General features: G+C 42.0%; 1 protein-coding gene across 2 annotated transcripts; it reads right to left on the reverse strand.

Annotated features, from left to right (window-relative positions):
- LOC111959818 (sterol 26-hydroxylase, mitochondrial) lies at positions 1-25,742 on the reverse strand. Of its 2 annotated transcripts, none has more exons than XM_023981618.2 (9): positions 25,438-25,742; positions 21,403-21,593; positions 15,206-15,405; positions 12,552-12,749; positions 12,247-12,410; positions 3,566-3,732; positions 3,374-3,455; positions 3,004-3,204; positions 1-584 (listed from the first exon to the last, which is right to left on the reverse strand). In XM_023981618.2, exons 1-9 carry the CDS (start codon positions 25,678-25,680, stop codon positions 453-455), a joined length of 1,578 nt encoding a protein of 525 aa, XP_023837386.1. In that variant the 5' UTR covers positions 25,681-25,742; the 3' UTR covers positions 1-452. The 2 variants fall into 2 exon arrangements, with proteins under 2 accessions (XP_023837386.1, XP_023837387.1); XM_023981619.2 differs by having other exon boundaries at positions 21,403-21,519; positions 25,438-25,526.
- Positions 25,743-26,481: the final 739 nt, after the last annotated feature.

Below are 26,481 nucleotides of genomic sequence, written 5' to 3' on the forward strand. Positions count from 1 at the left end.
TAGTCTAAAGGCCAGTTTTATTGCTTCTTTAAATCAGAACAACAGTTTTCAGCTGTGCTAACATAATTACAAAAGGGTTTTCTAATGATCAATTTGCCTTTCAAAATGATAAACTTGGATTAGCTAACACAACGTGCCATTGGAACACAGGAGTGATGGTTGCTGATAATGGGCCTCTGTACGTGTATGTAGATATTCCATTTAAACAAAAKAAWWATTAAATCAGCCGTTTCCAGCTACAATAGCCATTTACAACTTTATCAATGTCTACAGTGTATTTCTGCTCAATTTGATGTTATATTAAATGGACAAAAAAATGTGCTTATCATTCTAAAACAAGGACATTTCTAAGTGAACCTAAACTTTTGAACTGTAGTGTGTGRTTATTTACATTCAGCGATAGATATTGTAGGCTGCTTGGTGACAAATGGCCATCACCTGTCTTTAACAAATCAAAGGGCAGCTTTGTCTGTCCTCTCCAGGAAGTGCAGATTGACTTGCCTGTCTGCTACTAAGACGGAGCGATTGAGAGCTTTCACCTCTCCTATGCTGGGGTCCGGTCTGATTTCAAATAGCTTGATTATCTGGGGGAGAGAAAATATCATTTTCAGTCATTGTCAGGGTCTCTTCGGGAGTATTCAGGTTCAAAAAACATTCCTGTCCTATCGGCTTCCTGACAACCACCAACCGCCCTGAGTTCTAGGTCTAGTAGTAACTGAAGTAGCCCTTACAGATCAAGATGCCTTTATATATTCACTAAGAGAGAATAGGCCTAAGTCGTCCACCTAAGCATCGAGCAAGACTCCTGGCCAGCGTTTCCTTTTTAGGAGGGTATTTTCCACAATTTTCAATACCCTGTCCAAACCTTTAACTACACAGTCTTTCTTGAGGAAGTATGTCTGTGAAATCTTCATATTAAAACACTATTGCATTCAATWGCTTTTTTCGATAGATGTTCTCATTGTTCAACTCAAAGTTGTATCAGTTTAATATCAACCAACATCTATAATGATGTATATAGGCCAATACGTAATTCAGAATGACTATATAATCTTGAGACTCAGAATAATATTTTTTTCTTCCTTTTAGCCACATTAATTTTTAGCCACTGATGCTATTAGCCTTTGCATGTTTTGTATCACCTGTGCCATTGTTCCCGTCTCCCTGAGTTATGCGGGCTCTCCATCAGGTGATCGGGTCTTTCTAACAGGCTACAAGTGAAGACAGACACTTCGGGGATGCAACTGCGCCCGTCCTTATTCCGAGGTGCATATTGAATATATTGGAATAACTGTCCACATTTACTTTTCGTCAGCCAACAAGATGGCCTAACAAAGTAGGCCTAACAAACAGCAAAAGCACTAGCCTAGGTCTGTCTCTTATACACATCTAGATGTGTATAAGAGACAGCTATTAGCCTTTGCATGTTTTGTATCACCTGTGCCATTGTTCCCGTCTCCCTGAGTTATGCGGGCTCTCCATCAGGTGATCGGGTCTTTCTAACAGGCTACAAGTGAAGACAGACACTTCGGGGATGCAACTGCGCCCGTCCTTATTCCAAGGTGCATATTGAATATATTGGAATAACTGTCCACATTTACTTTTCGTCAGCCAACAAGATGGCCTAACAAAGTAGGCCTAACAAACAGCAACAAACTATCCCCCATAGTGGCGGCAGGTAGCCTAGTGGTTAGAGTGTTGGGCCAGTAACCGAAAGGTTGCTAGATCTAATCCCCGAGCTGACAAGGTGAAAATCGAGCTGACAAAACAAAATCTTTTTTACACAATGAGGCTGATGCAACAGATCAGAATGTTTAGCTTAAAATGTTGATAAACTATTAGGCTATTTCTTCACATTATAAGAGCAGCAATGTGCACATGGCAGTAGGCTATAAGCGTGAATGTTCCATTAGCGGGAAAACACCATTATCAAAAGTGACTGCAAATACGATTATGCATATAATGCTTTTATTAATGCTTTTATTATAAAGGTGCATTTTTATGGTAAAAATGATCTTCCCCAAACTTGACTCACGGGCTGCATACGTATGCCAGTTAGGCTCTACACCCCTTGTAAAGCGGATTAATGTGCTTAATTTTAAGAAGTTATTTGGTCACTTTAGTTGTSATACAAACCTTACCAAACATATAGGTCTATGGGCTAGGTTACATGTYTGCGAKTATGATTCGAAAAAGTCGCCCATCAGACAAATATTGTCACCCATCAGACTGTTCTTTATTTAATCTTGTCTTTACATATATTAAATAATATATGTGTGAAATTTGTTTTTATTTAGAATGGACCATTATCATGCACCTGTCTCAAAACAGGTGAACTATGCACTTAAATAGCAAATGGAGGATGCTTTTCCCGTGGTTCATTTTCATGCCAGCCAGGTAGTCTATACTCCTTTTGTAAATATAAGCAATGTGCTTAATATTAGGAAAGTTGAGAAATAAATATAGTAGGCCTAGCCTATAGAAAGCTGATGGGATCCTCCTCTCTTTAATAGAGGCCATCACTCMGTTTTCRCTCGCAATTGCATAGCCTATATGAAGTGTTTGATTAGATTTTCSATTACATTWGCATTGATATCAAAGTGATTAGAGGGACAATAGAGTGCTGAGTACCAGGCAGTTAGCAAGTTTGGTAGGCTACTAATGACCATCACCAGCATCAGAGCTTGGAGAAGCCTAATTACCGTGACTAAACGGTCACATGGAATTTGACTGCCCTCATGAATCGTGACCGCCAGTGTGGCGGTAATACGGTCACCGCAAATCAAYTCAAATGTTTTATTTGTCACATACACATGGTTAGCAACAGCCCTACCTGTACCCTGAAAGCTCTGTATTATTTWATTTTTTACTTCGACTGGATCCTAGAACACAAGTTTCCTCTTTAACCTTTACCAAGTCAACTGTGCTACTACAAAATCCACTCTACACAATCTATTGTTGGTTGAAATAGTGTAGTGCAATGTATCTGTAAACTGCTCTTACCCGTGACAAAGCCAGGTACATCTCCAGTTCAGCTATCCGACGACCTACGCAGCCCCGAACCCCAAAACCAAATGGGATAGAGCCAAAGGGGTTTGGTCGGACTCGGCCGTCCCTCAACCATCGTTCAGGCTTGAACTTCGATGGTTCTGGGAATGTCTTTTCATCTTGGCTGATGGCGTAGTGGCACATTGTAAACGAAGTCTACAGACACAAAACAGCAGAGAGGGAAATAATTGTTACAGCACTATACCAACAACGGCATGATTTACATGCATTCAAATGTTGTTTTGTTTTTATGGTTGGGTCAGTTTTAGGACAGTAAAGTGAAGATGTACTTGAAAGTTGGTTGTTTCCCTAAAGAGAGACTAACCTTCTTGGGGAAAAAATGTCCGCCAATGATGACATCCTTCTCTGCCATGATGCGTGAGTTCAGGGGGACAACAGGGTACATTCTGGAGAACAGGAAGTACATCAGAAATMGTGTTATAGAGCAAGATAAGGGAACTTTCAAGAACTCCATCCTTTCCAAAGTGACGTACACGACCACTTTCACATTTCTTACCTTAGTGTTTCCTTGATGACAGCCTTGAGGTATGGCATGCAGGTGACATCTTGAGCAGATGGAATGTTGTCTCCTGGTATACAGCGGGACACCTCCTGATAAAGGGTGTTCTGCACATTGGAGTCCCTGGACAGCAGGTACATCGCCCACATCATGGTATTGGATGTCTTAAAATATGACAACAGCAGCGTTAGTGACACAGGAGGCTACTGCCGGGAGAACGGCTCATTATAATGGCCGGAGTAAAGCAAATGGAATGGCATCAAACACCTGGAAACCATGTGTTTGATACCATTCCACTTATTACGCTCCAGTCGTTAACACGAGCCCGTTCTCCCCAAATAAGTTGTCACCAACCTCCTGTGGTTAGTGAATACATGCCTTTATCGTACAACACACTGGGGCCATACTTGTGAACTTTTGGTTAGAACATTGTTTKAAATCAGTGGTCCCACCCCTTCCCTCAGTCAGGCATTCAACTTACTCTTCAAAGTTGTAATAGTAGAATGCAGAAGGTGCCATGTCGAATTTGGACAGTGCATAAGCAGTTTTGCTAATGTAATGTCAGTCATTACAGACCGTAGAGAACTTTTATATTGTCAGAAATGTCCAGATCACCTAGCCCATGTCAGGTAACATTTTTAGCTAGGTTTTTATAGCCCATTGATTTTGTTGTAATGTTTGAGTTACTCAGACATGAATCGGTGTTAATTTTGTCAACAAAAATAGTGACTCAAATATTTGTCAAACACCTATTTTTCAGTGGCAATTGACGAGACTATAACTGACTAAATAGAGCCAGAAAAAAATWACTATTATTTTTCAGTTCACTAAATTAATATTAGCAGCACAGATGAGTAGCAACACAGCCTTCATCAGCTGGTGAGCTGCTGGGCGCAAGCAACGAGTGTAGGCAGACAGGCTCTGATTATACACATCACGCAGGTGACCCTCTTGCTTCACCTTAGCTAAACAGTCACCACCAGCCTTCTAGTTAGCTACCCTTTGCCTGGTTAAAAAACACAAGCTGCTTTACGATATTAAAGACAATAGCAGCATTGAGTTTAATAGTAAAACAATAGTCTAGCTATGTTTTTCTCCCACTTCAGTAGGCTTTAGAAAAGTAGGCTGTCTTTGAATTTGTAGTCTCGATCAATCCTTCCACTTTTCCCACTGAATTTCATATACAGGTTCTGTATCCAAGTCTCCATCTTTTCTTCAGAGAAAACGTCWTGATTCTAGCCCTTAGGCTACCGTTCAAAAGACATGACTCATAAAATGGCACTACGTTTRTTTCTTTCTATCATGCATTGGCAGGCCACATTTTACATTCATAAAGCATATCGTGGGCTGTTCTAAAACTAGGCTACTTTTGGACTGGGCCGTCAACCATTTGTTTAGGCTACACCTTGTTCAGTGATGTTACCTCATTAGCTAGCTATAGCTAACAACCTGGGGGAGCGTTCAGCAGGACACAACGTTTTAGAAATATACTATGAAGAACAAATAACTTAATTCAAGAACATTTTTCAACTGAACGTGGCCCTAGTAACATTACCAGTAGGGTATATTTAGTGGCACAGAAAGAAAGGTAAAGGGATAGCAAACAATTTGAGAATAGTGTCCAAAAATAGTGTTGATATACGCAATGACAATGACATTCACCAAAGTAATGAGACTGGGTGTGTAAATTTGAGAGATATCATTCACGCAAAGAAATGAGACTGGGTGTGTAAGTATGCCTCCAGGACAATATGGTGAAGTTGGCCTCATGTATAGACCCCCAAACAAATAAATAAGACCAAGGACATCCAAAATCCATCAGATTAACAGTTAATGAAGCCAGTCTGATGGCCTGGAGATTGAAATATAGTTTCTGTCTCTCGGTACAAGCTTTGATGGACCTAAACTGCCTCCACCTTCTAGATGGTAGCGGGGTGAACAGGCAGTGGTTCAGGTGGCTGAGGTCCTTGATGATCTTCTTGGCCTTCCTGTGACATGAGGGCGAGCTCTCTCTGCTGTCTCCTGTAGTCCACGATCAGCTCCTTTATTTTGTTGACATTGAGGGAGAGGTTATTTTCCTGACACTACTCTGCCAGGGCTCTCACCTCCTCCCTGTGGGCTGTCTCGTCATTGTTGGCAATCACTACCACTTTTGTGTCGTCAGCAAACTTGATGATTGAGTCGGAGACGTGCGCGGCCACGCAGTCATGGGTGAACAGGGAGTACAGGAGGAGGCTGAGCATGCACCCCTGTAGGACTCCCGTGTTGAGGATCAGCGTGGCAGAGGTGTTGTTGCCTACCGTCACAACTTGGTGTCAGCCCATCAGGAAGTCCAGGACCCAGTAGCACAGGCATGGGTTTAGACCCAGGGCCCTGAGCTTAGTGATGATCATGGAGGGCACTATGTTGTTGAAGGCTGAGTTGTAATCYATGAACAGCATTCTGTAACACTTTACTTGACACCTAGCYTCACAACGTTTTGACACACTCCAAACCATGTCATAATATTTCATAACAGCTGACATGACCATATTATGACCGGTTACGACAAGTTATGTCAGCTGTTATGACACATATATTTAGACCTATTGTGACCATATATTGCATTTTATGGCTGGTTATGACAACTACTGTAAGAAAGACGCTCCTCTGGAGACCAACTACTCCAGCATTGAACAGCTGTTCTGTTTCCCAGTGACCGAACACAAAGACAAGGGGGCAGATGCTCCTATCAAAAAGGAGCCTAAAGAGATCTCCTTTATTGACACAAAGAATAATTTGAACTACCACTGTAGTTCTTTTATGGCTGGTTATGACACCTAAAGTACTAGTCAAAAGTTTGGACACACCTACTCATTGCAGAGTTTCTTTTTTACTTTGTAGAATAATAACACATACAGAATCATGTAGTAASCAAAAAAAGTGTTAAACAAATCTAAATATATTATATGTTTGAGATTCTTTAAAGTAGCCACCTTTTGCCTTGATGACAGCTTTGCATACCCCTTGGCATTCTCTCAACCAGCTTCATGAGGTAGTCACCTGGAATGCATTTCAATTAACAGGTGTACCTTGTTAAAAGGAATTTATTTCCTTCTTTATGCATTTGAGCCAATCAGTTGTGTTGTGACAAGGTAGGGGTGGTATACAGAAGATAGCCCTATGTGGTAAAAGACCAAGTCAATATTATGGCAAGAACATCTCAAATATGCAAAGAGAAATGACAGRCCATCATTACTTTAAGACTTGAAGGTCAGTCAATGTGGAAAATGTCAAGAACTTTGAAAGTTTCTTCYAGTGCAGTCACAAAAATCATCAAGGGCTATGATGAAAATGGCTCTCATGAGGACCGCCACAGGAAAGGAAGATCAAGAGTTACCTCTGCTGCAGAGGATAAGTTCATTAGAGTTACCAGCCTCAGAAATTGCAGCCAAAATAAATGCTTCACAGKGTGTTCAAGTAACAGACACATCTCAACACCAAGTGTTCAGAGACTGTGTGAATCAGGCCTTCATGGTCGAATTTCTGCAAAGAAACCACTGGGGRGGCAGGTAGCCTAGTGGTTAGAGCATTGGGCCAGTAACTGAAAGGTTGCTGGTATGAATCCCTGAGCTGACAAGGTAAAAATCTGTCGTTCTGCCCCTGAACAAGGCAGTTAACCRACCGTTCCCTGGTAGGCCGTCATACTAAAAAATACTAAAGGACACCCATAATAAGAAGAGACTTGCTTGGGCCAAGAAATACGAGCAATGGACGGGTAGAAATCTGTCTTTTGGTCTGATAAGTCCAAATWTGAGATTTTTGGTTCCAACCGCTGTGTCTTTGTGAGACGCAGAGTAGGTGAACGGATGATCTCTGCATGTGTGGATCCCACCMTGAAGCATGGAGGAGGAGGTGTGATGGTGTGGGGGTGCTTTGCTGGTGACAATGTCAATTATTTACTTAGAATTCAAGGCACACTTAACCAGCATGGCTACCACCACATTCTGCAGCGATACACCATCACATCTGGTTTGCACTTAGTGGGACTATCATTTGTTTTTCAACAGGACAATGGCCCAACACACCTCCAGGCTGTGTAAGGGATATTTGACCAAGAAGGAGAGTGATGAGTGCTGCATCAGATGACCTGGCCTCCACAATCACCCAACCTCAACCCAATTGAGATGAGTTGGACCGCAGGGTGAAGGAAAAGCAACCAAAAAGTGCTCAGCATATGTGGGAACTCCTTCAAGACTGTTGGAAAAGCATTCCATGTGAAGCTGGTTGAGAGAATGCCAAGAGTGTGCAAAGCTGTCATCAAGGCAAAGGATGGCTACTTTGAAGAATCTAAAATATAATTTGTTTAACACCTTTTTGGTTATTACAAGATTCCATGTGTGTTATTTCATAGTTTTGATGTCTTCACTACTATTCTACAATGTAGAAAATAGTATATTAGCCTCTCGAGTAGCTGTGCCACTAGAGATTCTGGGTTCGAGTKCAGGCTGTGTCGCAGCCGGCCGCGACCGGGAGACCCATGGGCGAAGCATAATTGGCCCAGCGTCGTCCGGGTTAGGGGAGGGTTTGGCCGGCAGGGATATCTTTGTCCCATCGCGCACTAGCGACTCCTGTGAAGGGCCGGGCGCAGTGCACGCTGAGACAGTCGCCAGGTGTACGGTGTTTCCTCCGACACATTGGTGCGGCTGGCTTCCGGGTGAAGCAGGCATTGTGCTGGGTTGTGTTTCGGAGGAGTTGCAGCAGTTACAGTGACGAGACAAGACTGTAACTACCAATTGGATACCACAAAATTAGGGAGAAAAAGGGGTAAAATATATTTAAGAAAATAGTAAAATAAAGAAAAATCCTTGAATGAGTAGGTGTCAATAATTTTTTTTTTACTGTGTTTATTGGATTTTCAAACACCATATTTACAAAATAATTAAACTTGTAAGTTATTTGGTAGTAATATAAAACAACACATCAAGGACAACAATACAGCAAAACAAAGAGACAGACAGAAATAACAAATAAAACAAAGACAAAAAATATATATTTTGATAGTTGTTACAAGTCAACTAGCACAGATAATACAGTCCTCCTTATCATCCGAGATTCCATGTATACACATACCAGGCCTCTTACGTCACCGATATATAAATATACATCACTCTGGAACTGCAGYGAAATGTAGTCGTTTAACATAAGAAAAGAAGGGAGCCCACATTGCATAGAATTTGTCTATAGACCCATTGAGGGTGTGTTTAATTTTTTCCAACTTTATGCAATTCAAAATGGATTTAATCCAAAGAGCATGAGAAGGGGGTGCAGACGATTTCCATCTAAGTCAAATTAATCGTCTCGCTAACAAAGTGACAAAGGAAATTACATCCTTATTCATTTTGGCCAGTTGTATTGTGGGAAAGGAAAACCCAAATAATGCAATAAAAGGGTCTGGTTCGATCTGTGTGCCGCTTAATTCTGAGAGTGCGTTAAAGAGGTCTTCCCAGAAACCACCAAGAGATGGGCAACATCAAATTATGTGTACGTGATTAGCAGGAGACTGGTTACATCATACACAATTAGGGTTCACATCCGTTGTACATTTTGGATAATCTCGCTTTGGTCCAGTGAGCCCTATTAATGAGTTTGCATTGAATGAGACCGTGCRGAGCYCAAATAGAAGAGGTATGTASCCTTTTGAGMMCCCCTTCCCATAGCTCATCAGATATTTCCTCACCCAGTTCCTCCTCCCATGAGGATTTAATATTGTTTGATGAGGTGGTTTGTAGTGAGCAAATTTGACTATAGATTATTMACAAGTTGCCTTTTAGAGTAGGAAGTGGGATAAGAAATGTGTCAAACTGTGTTTCACCAGGAAGGTTGGGGAATCCTGGATCTATGCTGTGGACGTAACTCTTGACTTGTAAGAACCTAAATAAATTATGTCTGGGGAGCCCAAATTTAGCTAATAATTGTTCAAACGTACTTAATGTATTGTTAATATAGAGATCTCTAAATATTTTAATACCAAGACTAGACCATGTTGAGAAAGCACCAGCAACCATAGATGGGGGAAAAGCTTGGTTTGAGGCTACCGAAGCGAAAGAAGAGGTTGTCTGAAACCCAAAGTGGTGTCTAAATTGACTCCAGATCTTCAATGTTATTTTGACACATTTTTGGTGAAGGAGGAGTAAGGGCCTGTAACGGAGGAGTGAGCGAGGGCAGACAATGATGCCGGTATAGATGAGGCGTCCTCCATCTCTATTCAAATTGGGGGTAGGAATYTCTCCCTGCTCTGCAACCAGTACTGAATGATCCTAAGGTTAGCGGCCCAATAATAGAATCTTAAATCCGGTAGCGCTAGACCGCCGTCTGGTCTGGGCCTCTACAAAAGCTGTTTTCATATCCTAGGGGGCTTTTTGTCCCATATAAAAAGGTGGAATTAGGCCGTCAATCTTTTTGAAAAACATATTGGGAATAAAAATCGGTAGGCACTGATAGAGATAAGAATTTAGGGAGAGTATTCATTTTAATATAATTAATTATTGCGACTAAGGAGAGGTGTAGCAAAAACCAGCGTTCCAAATTTTCCTTAGTACGGGTTAAAAGAGGAGCAAAGTTGGCCTGAAAAAGGTTTTCAAATCTGATTGTGATGTGCACCCCGAGATAAATAAAACTACAGTGAGCAATTTAAAATGGCAAGAATGTTTTTGCGTCCACATTAAGCGCCATCAATTCGCTTTTACTGAGATTCAAGTGACCGAAGGATGTGAAAGTGGCAAGGGCAGCAGGAACAGAAAAAGAAAGCTCAGATGTGTATAATAATAAATCTGCATATAAAGCCAGTTTGTGTTCGTGTCAGTATCTGACTATACCTTTGATGAGGGGGTTGGAGAGAAGTGCTATTGCAAGGGGTTCTATGTCGAGGGCAAACAGTAAGGGACTTAAAGGGCAACCCTGGCGTGTCGATCGTAGCAAAAGGAAGCAATCTGATTAAGTGTTATTAGTCCTGACAGAGGCTTGAGGAGATGAGTACAGAAGTCTTATCCAAGTAATGAATTTGGAGCCAAAGCCAAATTTATTTAGTGTAAAAAAGGTATTTCCATTCCACCCGGTCAAATGCTTTCTCCGCATCCAGGGATTTAAAGATGATGGTACAAAAAAAGATACAAATGAACGGTTGTTTTGTTCTTTGTATTATCTTTTACCAGATCTATTGTGTTATATTCTACTACATTCCTTTCACATTTCCATAAACTTCAAAGTGTTTCCTTTCAAATGGTACCAAGAATATGCATATCCTTGCTTCAGGGCCTGCGCTACAGCCAGTTAGATTTGGGTATGTCATTTTAGGCGATTTTTTTTTTTTAGGTTTAAGAGCAATAAAAGTGGTAAAACTGCGACTGAACCATGAAAACTGCGTCAACCATAGATATTGGCATTAGTGGCGGGTTAGATCAAAATAAAATACTAATGATACAAATAAAAAGCAATATGTGAGTGGAATAAACAATATATGTATATATGCATATCTGCATTGTATCACATTATAGTGGGGAGTCAACTGTATACTCACCAACATGTGTTGGAAATGAAAAGAAAGACATTCAAGTGTCAATGAACCCAGCAAAGTTAGCTTTGCTAACTAGCCTGCTAACAAGACCAGCTAACCAACCATTTGTTCCACACCATGCGGTACAACAGCCGCTTTCTCGTTCTTGTTGATGAAATCAGCCCCTAGAGCCGTGTCCTCGAATCTGTGCGTGGAGCCATCCAGTAAAGTCAGTCTCAGAACCGCAGGGTAGATGATCCTGAACTTCACGCCTGGGCAGGCGCGTAGCTGGCGCTTCATAGCTCCGAAGCTAGCCCCCTTKTTAGACACAACCGTGCAGGCRGAGCAGCTTCTGAAGCAGCTGGGCCATGAACTCTGTCGGTCTTGGGCCCTCCACTCCCTCCGGTATTCCCAGAAGATCAATGTTGTTCCTCCGCATTCTACATTCCATATCTTCGCATCTATTGTCGAGGTATATCACCCTAGTTATTAATGAGCRAACGTTAGCCTCTAGCTCAATAATGCGAGTGCTGTGGTCTGTAGCACCAAGCTCCGATAAGGCTGCTACGTGTGTGTCGAGCTTATTCTGTATACTCTCTATAGATTTTTTAAGCTCGTCTTCGACCATTGATATCTCTGACCTGAGATSGGTAAAATTTACTCTCTCTCTACCAAAAATATCGGTTTTGYGGGTGCCCATCACYGATTGTAGCAGCTCTACAGTCAGTGTTCCTGTGGGTCAGTGTTCCCTCTCCTGATTTAGCTCCACGGCTGAATCAGGAGGGCGCGGGCTTGCTGCGGCCTGCTCTTTCAGACTCCGTTTTTGGCTGGGTAGACGACATTACAACATTTCTCAGACTTGATCTGAGTTGTTTAGAGGTCTCTTCAGACGCCTGACCAAACAGAAATGCATACAATTTTGCYAGGTTAAATATATAAATTTGGTCACTAACTAGGGAAATGCGTTCTACATCCTTGGCTTACAACAGCACCCCCCGTGTGTCCAAACTTTTGACTGGTAGTGTACATGCAATAGGCTACTTTATTATAAAGGATTTTTTCCCCCCCGGGTTGCTTCACCTAATTTGAAACTCACACACCGCATAAACTGAGACGGTAGTTTAACCTCCACAGATTTACTTACCGTATCGACTCCAGCCAATAACAGCTCAGCGATGCTGCCGTACACCTCCTTATTGGTCATCTTTGTATTGGAGAGGAGGTACGTTAAGTATTCTCCCTCAACTTCCTGGTTTGTGTCCACTCGCTTCTGAATTGCCTCCATCTTCATCTCAATAAACTTCACAGCTGAAAAAGAAAATCGTTATCTATCTGTACTAATAGGTAATCAAATGAATTCCAATATCAACAATGCACACTCCAATCCAATGCTCTTAAATCCTTGAGATGTGCAGAAGTGCACAGAATGTCTTATGCTGAAGAWCTCACAGAATTTGAAGATGCCCTCCCAGCCAGCGATGTAGCGCCCATAGAATGGCAGGATGTTGCGGCTCCACTTGGGCAGCATGGCCACCGGCAAGCTGTAGGAGAACATCTGAGCGATGGAATCGATGAAGTGCTGCGTCTCCACCGGGATCTCTTCCTCCAGGCAGCCGATCCGCGTCTCAAACAGGATGGAAGAGATTCCTGAAGAACAGAAATTTAAAGTTTAAGATAAACTTTTGTCTGCACATGAATGGTGAAGCCATAGACTTATGGAGCACAGACACCATCACTGCTGATACTGTACATATGATGCAAAGGGACAGATTAACAGCAAAGTCATCACTATCATTTGCTCAGCAGCATGGAGAGAGAGTAAACACAGCTTTTACTACCTGTTGAAAACATTTTGACCCAGTGGGACAATTAGATTTGTCTCTGGCCCAGTTCTCCAATCACAGCTGCAGTGCAGGCGAGGCCAGCAGAACTCCACATCAGGCTGGTCAGAGGTTCTAAACAACTCTCCATGACACCAAACTCTTTTTGTACGTCCACATATAGGAGCCTGAGGGAGTGCAGGTCTCTGCTCACCTCATCCAGAGTGAAGATTTTATAGGAGATCAGAATCTTGCTCTCTAGCCTGGTCAGGTCGTGGAACATAATGCCCAGTGCTGGCTGCATGATGAGGTCCACGTTCATTGGCGTCAGATCCCRCAACTGCACTAGTGTMCAGGTCAGTCATGTCCACAAACTCCTGCAGGGATGGGATGTCGTGGTAAGCTGTAGGGCGAAGCCTGGTTTTCGGCACTGTCACTGCCGATGATGTTGGTGAGAGTAAAGCAGGAGCAAAGTTCATGTGAATCAGCCCTTGGGGACAACACCAAATATGTTTGTCAGATTCACACTTGTCTCCAACTCACTAGGTCAAAGTCCGAATCTACTTTCTTCAGCGAAGTGAGGAGGATGAATGCAGACACTTCAATGTGTACAAGTGGGTTATTATGCAGGATTAGTGTTTCCAAGCTGTGCAGACCAAATTAACTGTTCTTTGTAATCATGTTTTTATCCAAGTAAGAAACTAAATTTACCCAGTCCCTTAAATGTAAAGTCTACAATGGTGGTGACTTTATTAACAAATAAATCCAGCCGCTCGAGATTCATCAAGCAACCAAACAACTCTGAAGTGATGTTTGTGATGTGTAAATTACTCAAGGAAAGTCTCCTCAGCCACGTGACAGGACTCGAGTGTTATAAAACATACCGAGCTCAGGTGCGCATGTTAACAGTCATGTCTGTTAGAGTCTTCAAAGAATGGATCAACGTGAAGTTAACGGTGCCATACCCTTCAAGTTGTATTACCTTTATACCCTGGCAGTTTCTCAATGCAGATGTGTAGTTGTACCTACATTTAGGAAGCTTTAAGACCATTTTTGTAATTGAACGTTTGAGTACTGTTTTACAAATGGATTCAGATTAATTTTCCCTGTCAAAGGAAAATTATATATTCTGCTGATTCCAGACTACAAAAGCTCTATATAATAGGTTATCAATATTGGACAAAATGAGATACAATAGAATTTCAAAGTATTGGAATGCTCCTTTTGCTATATGACGTGCATTAGGGACAGTAAAAATTACCTCTTGAAGATGATGAAAATAAGGTAGCTGAAGAATCACTGTTTAAGTCTGAGCAGTTTTGGTGTCTCAAAATGACTATCCCCTCTGACTCAAAGTCCAGGGTCYTTAATGAATAACATATTGACTATGCTACATTGTAAATCAGAAAGCTCCCGTATACAGCTGATGATTGTGAGTTTCTTTTTAAAAAAAGGATCCCACCCAATGCATCTCACTTCCTCCTAGCCTCTGCCTACTTCGGAGGTAGTGACAAGCATTGTCGGTTCATCTGACATACTAAGATGCCAGACACTACGTAAAGCATAATCTTCCATATTATTACAAAACACCTTAAACCATGACTGGAGAGACTCAACGAAAACAGCAAAGAGCTGCTGTTTTTATGAGTAAGTTCATATTTAAAGTTGTTATTCAGCACTGTCGACACTTTTGTTAACACTTAAAAACCATAGAATGTGCGTTCTCCCTACTTCCACTCCCGCTACAACCAGCACAGCAGCTGCAATGAAGGAGTACAGCAGTGTTTCGATAAGCTTGCGTTACTATTTAAGTAATGTTTAAAACCAAATCTGAGCTGTAGATCTAGGCWTGCATTTTGACTCAGAAAGTGATCTTGACTCAGAAAAGGTTGGTGACCACAGCTTTACAGCATCCAGGTATGAGGCATTAGGATGCAGCTGTAATGCATAGCAAGACTAGCATGTATGACCCCGTTATAATGTCGTATAATCATCTCATAATGAGCCGGACTAAATAACAGCCAGTTTGAGACAGTTGAAAATGTTATGCATCGAGATAGCCCACATGACATTAGAAGCCTTGTTCTAAGACATTTCAAAGCCTATTAATGCTTATAACAAGTTAGAATTATATTAGCATTATACCTGGATGCTTTAAAAAGACCCAGTTAAACATGCAACTTGACCCAACTTAATCAAATCATTGAACTTAAAATGAACTGTAGATATAGTGAAGGGTGAAAGAATCGCRGTCCCGACCCACAGGCAGAATTTCCCACGTACCCTCCAGAGAGAATCGGTAGAGCTCATTGGACAGGTTGTTCACCAGGTCTCCCGTCGGGCTGGTTCGACGTAGATGGTAGATCCTCTTGATCAGGTCGCTGACCACCTCGTTGACCACGTCTCCGTACTGCACCGAGTCTTTAGGGTGCATCATGCGCTTGTTCAGCACAGTCCTCAGATTGTACCACTTCACCCCTTCCCTGTCAGGAAACATATACTGTATCAGGAAACATGCATGACACATTCACAACAATAACATTGATGAGACATTCATTAATTGGTACATGTTGGAATTTAGGTAACTTCATATTGAATTCAAGCAGGATAAGACGGGATAAAGCTTTAATTTCAGCTTCTGTGTAAATTGCATACAGTATGTAACAATAGTGTATTACTACTGTTACGTAACCGGCTCATTTAAATGGATTTACTGTTTTTGAGCATCCGMTTTGATTAACGTGACTGGACCTTGACCTACAAATCCACGCAGGGTGTTGTGCTGGTCTTGCAGCACGTGGAGTTCACGGAACACAAAACTAAGGAAATAATCAGAACGACTACACTGCTTCTCGATTTGAAGCATCTGTGTTGATATGCAAAGGAAATGTCACAAAGCTAGATGGATACTAAGTAAAATATATGTAATCTCATACAGTTTGATGGTTCTAAAAAAGGACACTCCCAGTGCAAACTGTGCTGTGTTAGTCTATAGTTCAAGTTTCCTGCCTTGCACACACGCATGGTCTATGGAAATGTGTAATGACAGCCTTTTTTTTAAATCACTGGATCTGTAGCATTTTCTTTCATGACAGAGCACTAGTGTATCAATGGCATCACTGCAGTGATGTGTAGTCAAGGTAGGCTGGGTAGACAGTGCTTACCCTGTGATATACATACAGTGCCTTCAGAAAGTATTCACATCRCTTGACTTATTCCACATTTTGTTGTGTTACAGTGTGGGATTAAAATGGATTCAATCGTCATTTGTCAACAATCAACACAAAATACTTTGTCAAAGTGGAAGAAAATTTTTTTACAAAATGTTAGAATTGATGAAAATGAAATACTTATTTATCTTCATTACATAAGTATTCATCCCCCTGAATCAATGCATGTTAGAATCACCAGTCTTTCTGGATAATTCTCTAAGAGTTTTGCACACCTGGATTGTACAATGTTAAAATTCTTCAAGCMCTGTCAAGTTAGTTGTTGACCATTGCTAGACAGCCATTTTCAAGTCTTATCATAGATTCTCAAGCCGATTGAAGTAAAAAATATAACTAAGCCACTCAGGAACATTCAATGTCGTTTTGGTAAGGAACTCCAGTGTATATTTGGCCTCGTGTTTTAGGTTATTGGCCTGCTGAAAGGTGAATTTGTCTCCCAGGGTGTGTTGGAAAGCAGACAGAACACGGTTTTCCTCTAGGATTTTGCCTGTGCTTAGCTCTATTCCATTTCTTGTTTTCGTAAAAAGAACTCCTTGCCGATGACAAGCATACTCATAACATGATGAATAACACCATGCTTGAAAATATGAAGAGTGGTACTCAGTAATGTGTTGTGTTAGARTTGCCCCAAACATAACGCTTTGTACTAAAAAGTTTATTTTGGGCAGTTTTACTTTAGTGCCTTATTGCAAACAGGATGCATGTTTTGGAATATTCTTATTCTGTACAGGCTTCCTTCTTTTCACTCTGTCATTTAAGTTAGTATTGTGGAGTTAATACAATGTTGTTGATCCATCCTCAATTTTCTCCTGTCACAGCCATTAAAACTAATTGTTTTAAAGTCACCATTGGCTTCATTGCGGTTTCCTTCCTCTCCGGCAACTGAGTTCGGAATGACGCCTGTATCTTTGTAGTGACTTGGTGTATTGATACACCATCCAAAGTGTAATGAATAACTTCACCATGCTCAAAGTGATAATCAATGTCTGCTTTTTTTTCTTATTTTAAATGTACCCATCTACCAATAGGTGCCCTTCTTTGAGAGTATTTGAAATTCACCGAGGTGACCTTACCGATAATTAGTTGTGTCGGGTGCAGAGACGAGGTAGTCAATCAAAAATCATGTTAAATCCTCTCACATTCTGAAATTGCATTTTTGTCCCCCCCACCCAGTTTTATAATTGCGCTGTGACACAAAAAAATGGCATCAGTGTGCTTTAGGAGTATGTAGACGCCTCTGAGCGGTTGGGTAGGTTGCGTTTTCAAACGGCTGGATTTAGGGCTGTGCAGACAACACAGCACATGTGGACAGGCTGTGTGAAGGTAAAGCTTCCGAAAGGCTGGCTTAGGAACCGCACAGGAGAGTTGAACAGATGTAGCTGTTGTCAGTGTATGTGTTGCGCTCTTTCTCCAAGTTGTTACAGACGCACTGAGAAAYTTATAGATACACAAGACATGCTAACCTCTCACCATTAAAATAACAGGGGAGGTTAGCATTTTTGGGGGGATACAATATTTATGCCTATGTAACTTTCTCACTCACTATTTCCGAGTCATTCAGGGATATACCGTAATCATGGTAGCATCCATATTAATGTAAAAGTGTTTAGAAAACATTATATTCTTATTTACAATAAAAGTGACCCAAGATGTCACAATACATGATTTACCATTGAGTTTGAGTTTATTTAATTTTTTACAGGGACAGTGCACATTAATCAACGTTTCACTAAAAGTGCCGGTTTTTAGCCAGCCGGCTAATTTTTCAACCGCAGTCCCTGGGCAGGTTATTAAAAACAATTACAATATAGACAATCATTGAGCATACAGACAGAGCAACATAGGACAAGCAAGACGTAGCATACAGAGAGCAACATAGAACAAAAAGCAGCAAGACAAAATTCATAAAAGCAACAAAAGTGTTTCCACACCTCACAAGCTACAGAAAACATGGAAAGTGGCAATACACAGCTAGGGATTATGTTCACAAATCTGATTGACCTTTAGCCATGTCTTCATTCATTTTGTGAAAGTGTGATATGTGGTGCAGTTATGTGTCTGATGGCAGTGTATTCCAGACATGGGAAGCTCTCACAGAGAAAGCGGATTTACTAAATGTGCTTTTCCTTAAGGGAACTATACAGTCACCTCTCATGGCAGACCTTGTGGATCTGCTGCCATATGTTTGGGTTTTCTGTTGAACAAAAATACTGAGTGGAGGGGGAGCCAGGCCATTTAGGATCTTGAATACAAGACATGCATCGGTGTATTGCACAAGATTTTCCCAACTCAGGAGCTCATGCTTTCTGAGGATGTAACAGTGATCATGGCTATGGGGTTTCCTATCAAGCACTTTGAGAGCCTGTTTGTYGACAGACTGAATAGGTTTTAATGTTGTACAGCAAGCTTGGGCCCAGCTAGTCAAGCAGTATGTTAAGTGGGGGAGTATCATAGATTTGAAGTAGTTTTGCTACCTCTGTAGTCAAACTATTTCGTATAAAATCGGAAATTAGCTAGGTTGAATTTGGTTATTTGAATTACCTTTTCACATGCTTTTTAAAAGAGAGGTTGGAATCAAGTATGATGCCAAGGTACTTAAAATCAGATACCACCTGGAGCTTCTCCCCTGACACATAGACTTCTGGCTCAGTAGCATCTGTTGCCCTCTTGGTGAAGAACATGCAAACTGTTTCTTTCACATTGAGATGCAAACACGAGTCACTGAGCCACTTTGTAACCTGGACCATTACAGTAGTGAGTTCTTGTGCAGCTTGTTGTTTGCTCTTCGCATGCACATATCACTGTATTATCTGCATACATTTGAACTTCAGACCCAGTACAGACAGAAGGCAGATCATTAATGTACAAGCTGAACAGGAGGGGCCCCAGTATTGACRCTTGGGGCACGCCCACATCATAGCTAAGAGTGGGCGACAYCTCATTGCTCACTCTGACACACTGAGTTCTGCCTTCAAGGTATGATTTCATTKATTTCTAGTGGGCGTAAAATAATCTGAAACACAACCAAAACAAACAGCAAATGAARCCAACAAATGTCTAGAGTCACAAGCTTGATGTAGTRATTGRGTGRTATGAATATGGGACCAAATAATTAACTTTTTACTACTTTAATACACATACACTACCGTTCAAAAGTTTGGGGTCACTTAGAAATGTCCTTGTTTTTGAAAGAAAAGCACATTTTTTGTCCATTAAAATAACAAAATTGATCAGAAATACACTGTAGACATTGTTAATGTTGTAAATGACTATTGTAGCTAGAAACGGCTGATTTGTTATGGAATATCTACATAGTCGTAGAGGCCTATTATCAGCAACCATGACTCCTGTGTTCCAATGGCACGTTGTGTTAGCTAATCCAAGTTTTAAAAGGCTAATTGATCATTAGAAAACCCCTTTGCAATTATGTTAGCACAGCTGAAAACTGTTGTCCCGATTAAAGAAGCAATAAAACTGTCCTTCTTTAGACTGGTTGAGTATCTGGAGCATCAGCATYTGTGGGTTCGATTATAGGCTCAAAATGGCCAGAAACAAAGGACTTGCTTCTGAAACTCGTCAAGTCTATTCTTGTTCTGAGAAATGAAGGCTATTCCATGCAAGAAATTGGCAAGAAACTGAAGARCTCGTACAACGCTGTGTACTACTTCCTTCACAGACCCAGCGCAAACMGMCTCTAACCAGAATAGAAAGAGGAGTGGGAGGTCCCAGTGCACAACTGAGCAAGAGGACAAGTGCATTAGTGTCTAGTTTGAGAAACAAATGCCTCACAAGTAATCAACTGGCAGCTTCATTAAATAGTACCCGCAAAACATCCGGCTCAAAGTAAACAGTGAAGAGGCGACTCTGGGATGCTGGCCTTCTAGGCAGAGTTCCTCTGTCCAGTGTCTGTGTTCTTTGGCCCATCTTAATCCTTTTTTTAAAAAATTATTATTGTCCAGTCTGAGATATGGCTTTTTCTTTGCAACTCTGCCTAGAAGGCCAGCATCCCGGAGTCGCCTCTTCACTGTTGACGTTGAGACTGGTGTTTAGCGGGTCTTCTAGGCAGAAAAAAACAACCTGACAAATGTACACTATTGCACCTCAAACAATAACTGGAAACCACCGTCTCCCTCACTGCTAGCTGTCGGGCAGGKAAACAGTGAGTACTGGAYTGTCCACTAGTCTGAAACGTCATTACCAAATAACACTTTTACTAAGCTAACCTATGAAATTGTTAAGATGTTCGAATGGATCATTTAGCCATTTGATTTAGAATTTTCGGACACCGTTAAGTATTTTTTTTTAATTGGCCTTCACAAGTAACCAATGGAAACGCATTGAATAACAAGTTCATAAATGGCAAAACAGACAGTCAAAAAATAAATCATAAGGAATAAGGTTTTTAAGTGTCTGTCCTATATCAAGGAGATGTTTTTTTATATATTTTTTGTTCACCTTTATTTAACCAGGTAGGCAAGTTGAGAACAAGTTCTCATTTACAATTGCGACCTGGCCAAGATAAAGCAAAGCTTTACAACAACACAGATTTACACATGGAGTAAAACAAACATACAGTCAATAATACAGTAGAAAAATAAGTCTATATACAATGTGAGCAAATHAGGTGAGATAAGGGAGGTAAAGTCAAAAAAAGGCCATGGTGGCGAAGTAAATACAATATAGCAAGTAAAACACTGGAATGGTAGATTTGCAGTAGAAGAATGTGCAAAGTAGAAATAGAAATAATGGGGTGCAAAGGGGCCAAATAAATAAATACAGTATGGGAAGAGGTAGTTGTTTGGGCTAAATTTTAGATGGGCTATGTACAGGTGCAGTAATCTGTGAGCTGCTCTGACAGCTGGTGCTTAAAGCTAGTGAGGGAGATAAGTGTTTCCAGTTTCAGATTTTTTTGTAGTTCGTTCCAGTCATTGGCAGCAGAGAACTGGAAGGAGAGGCGGCCAAAGGAGGAATTGGTTTTGGGGTGAGCAGAGAGATATACCTGCTGGAGCGCGTGCTACAGGTGGGTGCTCTGGTTGTTGGAGCTTCATCAAGGTTTGTTAGTAAATCTGGCTTTGATAAGAGCCCGTGCTTACCCAGCCACCGACCTCACCGCGTCACTGAGTGTGATCATAAGACATATTATATATGTACAGTATATTCTAACGTGACTGCTTTCCCCTTGCCACTGCTATATCCCTCTCTTAAGTGATCTCATCACTTCCCACCAAAAGGGCATCCCTGTCCCCTTACTCAGTGAAGGGGCCGTAACCAATGCCCCTCAGGTCCCGGTACTCTGTCCAGAGGGACATGTCTCCTCGGCTGGGGAACCTCTCGTCCTTCCTAAGCAGCTCCTCCAGTAGCTCCACACTGTTGAGAGCAACGGAGTTAATGCTGCCTATGCCTATTTTGTACATGGGGCCGTACAGCTGCTTCTCATACACCTAGCACACAGAGTGAGAGAGAGTGAGAGAGTGAGAGAGAGAGAAAGACTAGCTGGGTTACATATAGTATAGGCCTACTTTGTTGTACACACATCTACTATTCAGTCTTTTCCACATTGTTATGTAACTGAAAAGCTGGATTGATGAGAGAGTGAGAGAGAGAGAAAGACTAGCTGGGTTACATATAGTATAGGCCTACTTTGTTGTACACACATCTACTATTCAGTCTTTTCCACATTGTTATGTAACTGAAAAGCTGGATTGATATTAGGAAATGGGGTCAACACATCTTTCAACATGCATTCTGGTACAACAAATGTAAACCGCTGTACTTTTGTAATCCCTGCTGTGTCAATGGGGATTGTATTTCCAGTGCAAGACAGCTCTTAGAGAAGGTAAACAACACTGCATGTCAGCTGAGACTGCCTGTTTTCCTTAAATTGCACTCATCCGCGGGTTACTACGGCAACAAATATATATATATTATATACCTTTATTTAACCAGGTAGGACAGTTGAGAACAAGTTCTCATTTACAACTGCGACCTGGCCAAGATAAAGCAAAGCAGTGTAACAAAAACAACAGAGTTACACATGGAATAAACAAAGTASYGTCAATAACACDATAGAAAATCTGTATACAGTGTGTGCAAATTAAGTAAGGAGGTAATGTTTATTACATGACATAGTGGCAAAGTAAATACTGGCATAAATACTGGTGTGCAAAAGAGCAGAAAAAAACAGATATGGGGATGAGGTAGGTAGTTGGTTAGATGGGCTATTTACAGATGGGCCAATTGGCAAGAGAGTTATTGTAGTTGGTGTACTTCGTTTGCTAGCAGGGGGAATGGGCTTAGCTCGAGTCTAACTGGTACTTCTGGACAAGGGCGTTAGCCATGATAGCCACTCGCTAGCTAGCTGCGATGATCCGGTGAAATGGTCCAGAGCTTGCGGCAGGAGTCCAGTGATGTAGTGGGGGGGAAGCAGTCCAATATGCTCTGGGCTGATATCTCGCTGCGCAGACTCGCAGATATTATTAAGGTAAAAACTGCTAGCAGTGGCTAACAATGATTAAATAGCTAGTAGCTAATTAGCTGGCTAGCTTCTGAAGGCTAGCTTTTCTTCTGAAGGCTAGCTTCGCTTCTAACGACTAGCTTCGCTTTCTGAAGGCTAGCTTTGATGGCTAGCTTCGCTTCTGAGGCTTACCTTCTGATGGCTACCTTCTGAAGGCTACCTTCTGATGGCTAGCTTTGCTTCTGAAGGCTACCTTCTGATGGCTACTTCTGATGGCAGCTTGCTTCTTAAGGCTACCTTCTAGCTTCTGATTGCTAGCTTCTATCTTCTGAAGGCTACCTTCTGAAGGCTACCTTCTAGCTTCTGATGGCTAGCTTCGCTTCTGAAGGCTACCTTCTAGCTTCTGAAGACCACCTTCTGAAGACCACCTTCTGAAGCTTTGCTTCTGAAGGCTAGCTTTGCTTCTGAAGGCTAGCAGAAGCTGGCTAGCAGAAGCTTAGCTTCTTGAAGGCTAGTGGCTAGCTTCTGGTAGCTAGCCTTGCTTCTGAAGGCTACCTTTGCTTCTGAAGGCTACCTTTGCTTCTGAAGGCTAGCAGAAGCTGGCTAGCAGAAGTTTAGCTTCTTGAAGGCTAAGCTTCTTGATGGCTAGCTTCTAGCTTCTGAAGGCTACCTTCTAGCTTCTGAAGACCACCTTCTGAAGACCACCTTCTAAGCTTTGGCTTCTGAAGGCTAGCTTTGCTTCTGAAGGCTAGCAGAAGCTGGCTACAGAAGCTTAGCTCTTGAAGGCTAGCGGCTAGCTTCTGGTGCTAGCCTTGCTTCTGAAGGTACCTTGCTTCTGAAGGCTACCTTTGCTTCTGAAGGCTACCTTCTAGCTTCTGAAGACCACCTTCTGAAGACCACCTTCTGAAGCTTTGCTTCTGAAGGCTAGCTTTGCTTCTGAAGGCTAGCAGAAGCCGGCTAGCAGAAGCTTAGCTTCTGAAGGCTAGCGGCTAGCTTCTGGTGGCTAGCCTTAGCTTCTGAAGGCTACCTTGCTTCTGAAGGCTACCTTGCTTCTGAAGGCTACCTTTGCTTCTGAAGGCTACCTTGCTTCTGAGGCACCTTGCTTCTGAAGGCTAGCAAGCTGGCTAGCAAGTTTAGCTTCTTGAAGGCTAGCTTCTTGATGGCTAGCTTCTAGCTTCTGATGGCTAGCTTCTAGCTTCTAATGGCTAGCTTCTCTTCTGAAGGCTACCTTCTAGCTTCTGATGGCTAGCTTCTGAAGGCTAGCTTCTGATGGCTAGCTTCTAGCTTCTGAAGGCTACCTTCTGATGGCTAGCTTCTGAAGGCTACCTTCTAGCTTGATGATAGCCACTCGCTAGCCATGATAAGCACTCGCTAGCAGCTGCGATGATCCGGTGAAATGGTCCAGAGCTTGTGGCAGGAGTCCGGTGAGTGTAGTGGGGGGGGCAGTCCAATATGCTCTGGGCTGATATCTCGCTGCGCAGACTCGCAGATATTATTAAGGTAAAAACTGCTAGCAGTGGCTAACAATGATTAATAGCTAGTAGCTAATTAGCTGGCTAGCTTCTGAAGACTAGCTTGCTTCTGAAGGCTAGCTTCGCTTCTGAAGGATAGCTTCGCTTCTGATGGCTAGCTTCGCTTCTGATGGCTACCTTCTGATGCTACCTTCTGAGGCTACCTTCTGATGGCTAGCTTTGCTTCTGAAGGCTACCTTCTAGCTTCTGAAGGCTAGCTTCTGATTTGCTAGCTTCTGACCTTCTGAAGGCTACCCTTCTAGCTCTGAAGACCCACCTTCTGAAGCTTATGCTTCTGGTGGCTAGCCTTGCTTCTGAAGGCTACCTTTGCTTCTGAAGGCTACCTTTCCTTCTGAAGGCTACCTGAAGGCTACCATCATCAAGCTAGCTTCTACCTTCTGAAGGCTACCTTCTGAAGACTACCTTCTTGATGGCTAGCTTCTACCTTCTGATGGCTACCTTCTGAAGGCTACCTTCTAGCTTCTGATGGCTAGCTTCGCTTCTGAAGGCTACCTTCTAGCTTCTGATGGCTAGCTTCTGATGGCTAGCTTCAGATGGCTAGCTTCAGATGGCTAGCTTCTAGCTTCTGAAGGCTACCTTCTGATGGCTACATTCTAGCTTCTGATGGCTAGCTTCGCTTCTGAAGGCTACCTTCTAGCTTCTGAAGGCTACCTTCTGAAGACCACCTTCTGAAGCTTTGCTTCTGAAGGCTAGCTTTGCTTCTGAAGGCTAGCTTTGCTAAGCAGAAGCTTAGCTTCTTGATGGCTAGCTTCTACCTTCTGATGGCTACCTAGCTTCTAGCTTCTGATGGCTAGCTTCTAGCTTCTGATGGCTAGCTTCTGTTGGCTAGCTTCTAGCTTCTGATGGCTACCTTCTAGCTTCTGATGGCTAGCCTCTGTTGGCTAGCTTCTAGCTTCTGATGGCTAGCTTCTAGCTTCTGTTGGCTAGCTTCTGTTGGCTAGCTTCTAGCTTCTGATGGCTAGCTTCTGTTGGCTAGCTTCTGTTGGCTAGCTTCTAGCTTCTGATGGCTAGCTTCTGACGGAGGTTCCAGTTATAAGGTCTAAAAAAAAAAATGCAGATCCGTACCACGTTGGGTGAGGCGGGTTGCAGGAAGGTATATTTAATTCGAAAATGGAAAAAGAGATTGACGGATCTCATGTTTCAATTTGTTAGTAAATATCAGAAACACACAGCAAGATATTGGAAACTTACAGTACCCAAAACATAGAGAGTGGTAAATATTTGCAGCAAGCCACTTTGAGTGCCAAAGAAAACATAGAAAGCCCACTTAGATAACACACATTTCCCTTTTTCCTGTACCTGAAGCTCATGTAGACGCTTGTAGTAGCCTTGGACATACAATCTGTACAACATCACCCTGGTTTTGATCCTGGGGAGGTCATCCTCGGTCCGAATCTTATCCTGGGAGGTGGACGGTTGGGCAACTGAGGGAGAAGGGGTTCCTCCTGCACCCCTGGTGTAGACCAGAGCCAGGGCAGTAGGGAACGGCAGGAGCCAGCGGCAGCTCCTCTGCACCATACTCTGGGCCAGACAGACGACCATGATGGGAGCAGTACAAGGAATGTCTAAAAACACAGGGCTTCTGTTTCACCAGTGAGACTGGGGAGGGGCCATATCCCTGTGACTCTAAGGAGGTTAACCCTTCAGCTCCAACACTGGAGAAAAGGAAGAGGAATAGAAGGAATGTCCCCTTGTTGAAGTGAAGCCCTACAGGAAGTAATGCTTACTTGAAACATAGAAATAYCAGAAGGCCACTGTCAAATCTCACATTAAAAAAACGGCTGTGGGCAGTGTTGGGGAGTAGTGAACGACATGTAGTTCAACTAGTAATTTAACTACATTTTGCAGTAGCTTTGTGGTAGTTGAACTAAATTCAAAGCTTGGTAGTGTTTGAGTTGTTAATTACTTTTTTTTTGCCATGTAGCTGTCTAGTCAACTACTGGAACTACACACTACTTTCTTTGCAAAAACTAAAAGAAAGAATTGATACCCATTGACTTATTCCACATTTTGTTGTGTTACAGCCTAAATTCTAAATTGATTAAATATATTTCTCTCATCCATCTACACACAATACCCCATAATGACAAAGTGAAAACATGTTTTTAGAAATGTTTCCTAATTTATTGAAAATGAAATACAGTATCTCACTTACATAAGTATMCTCACCCCTGAGTCGATACTTTGTAGAAGCAACTTTMGCAGCGATTACATCTGTGAGTCTTCCTGAGTAAGTCTCTAAGAGCTTTCCACACCTGGATTGTGCAACATTTGCCCATTATTATTTTCTAAATTCTTCAAGCTCTGTCAAATTGTTTTTTGATCATTGCAAGACAACCATTT

The sequence above is a fragment of the Salvelinus sp. IW2-2015 genome, linkage group LG36, assembly GCF_002910315.2.
Source record: "Salvelinus sp. IW2-2015 linkage group LG36, ASM291031v2, whole genome shotgun sequence".
Taxonomy (NCBI): domain Eukaryota; kingdom Metazoa; phylum Chordata; class Actinopteri; order Salmoniformes; family Salmonidae; genus Salvelinus; species Salvelinus sp. IW2-2015.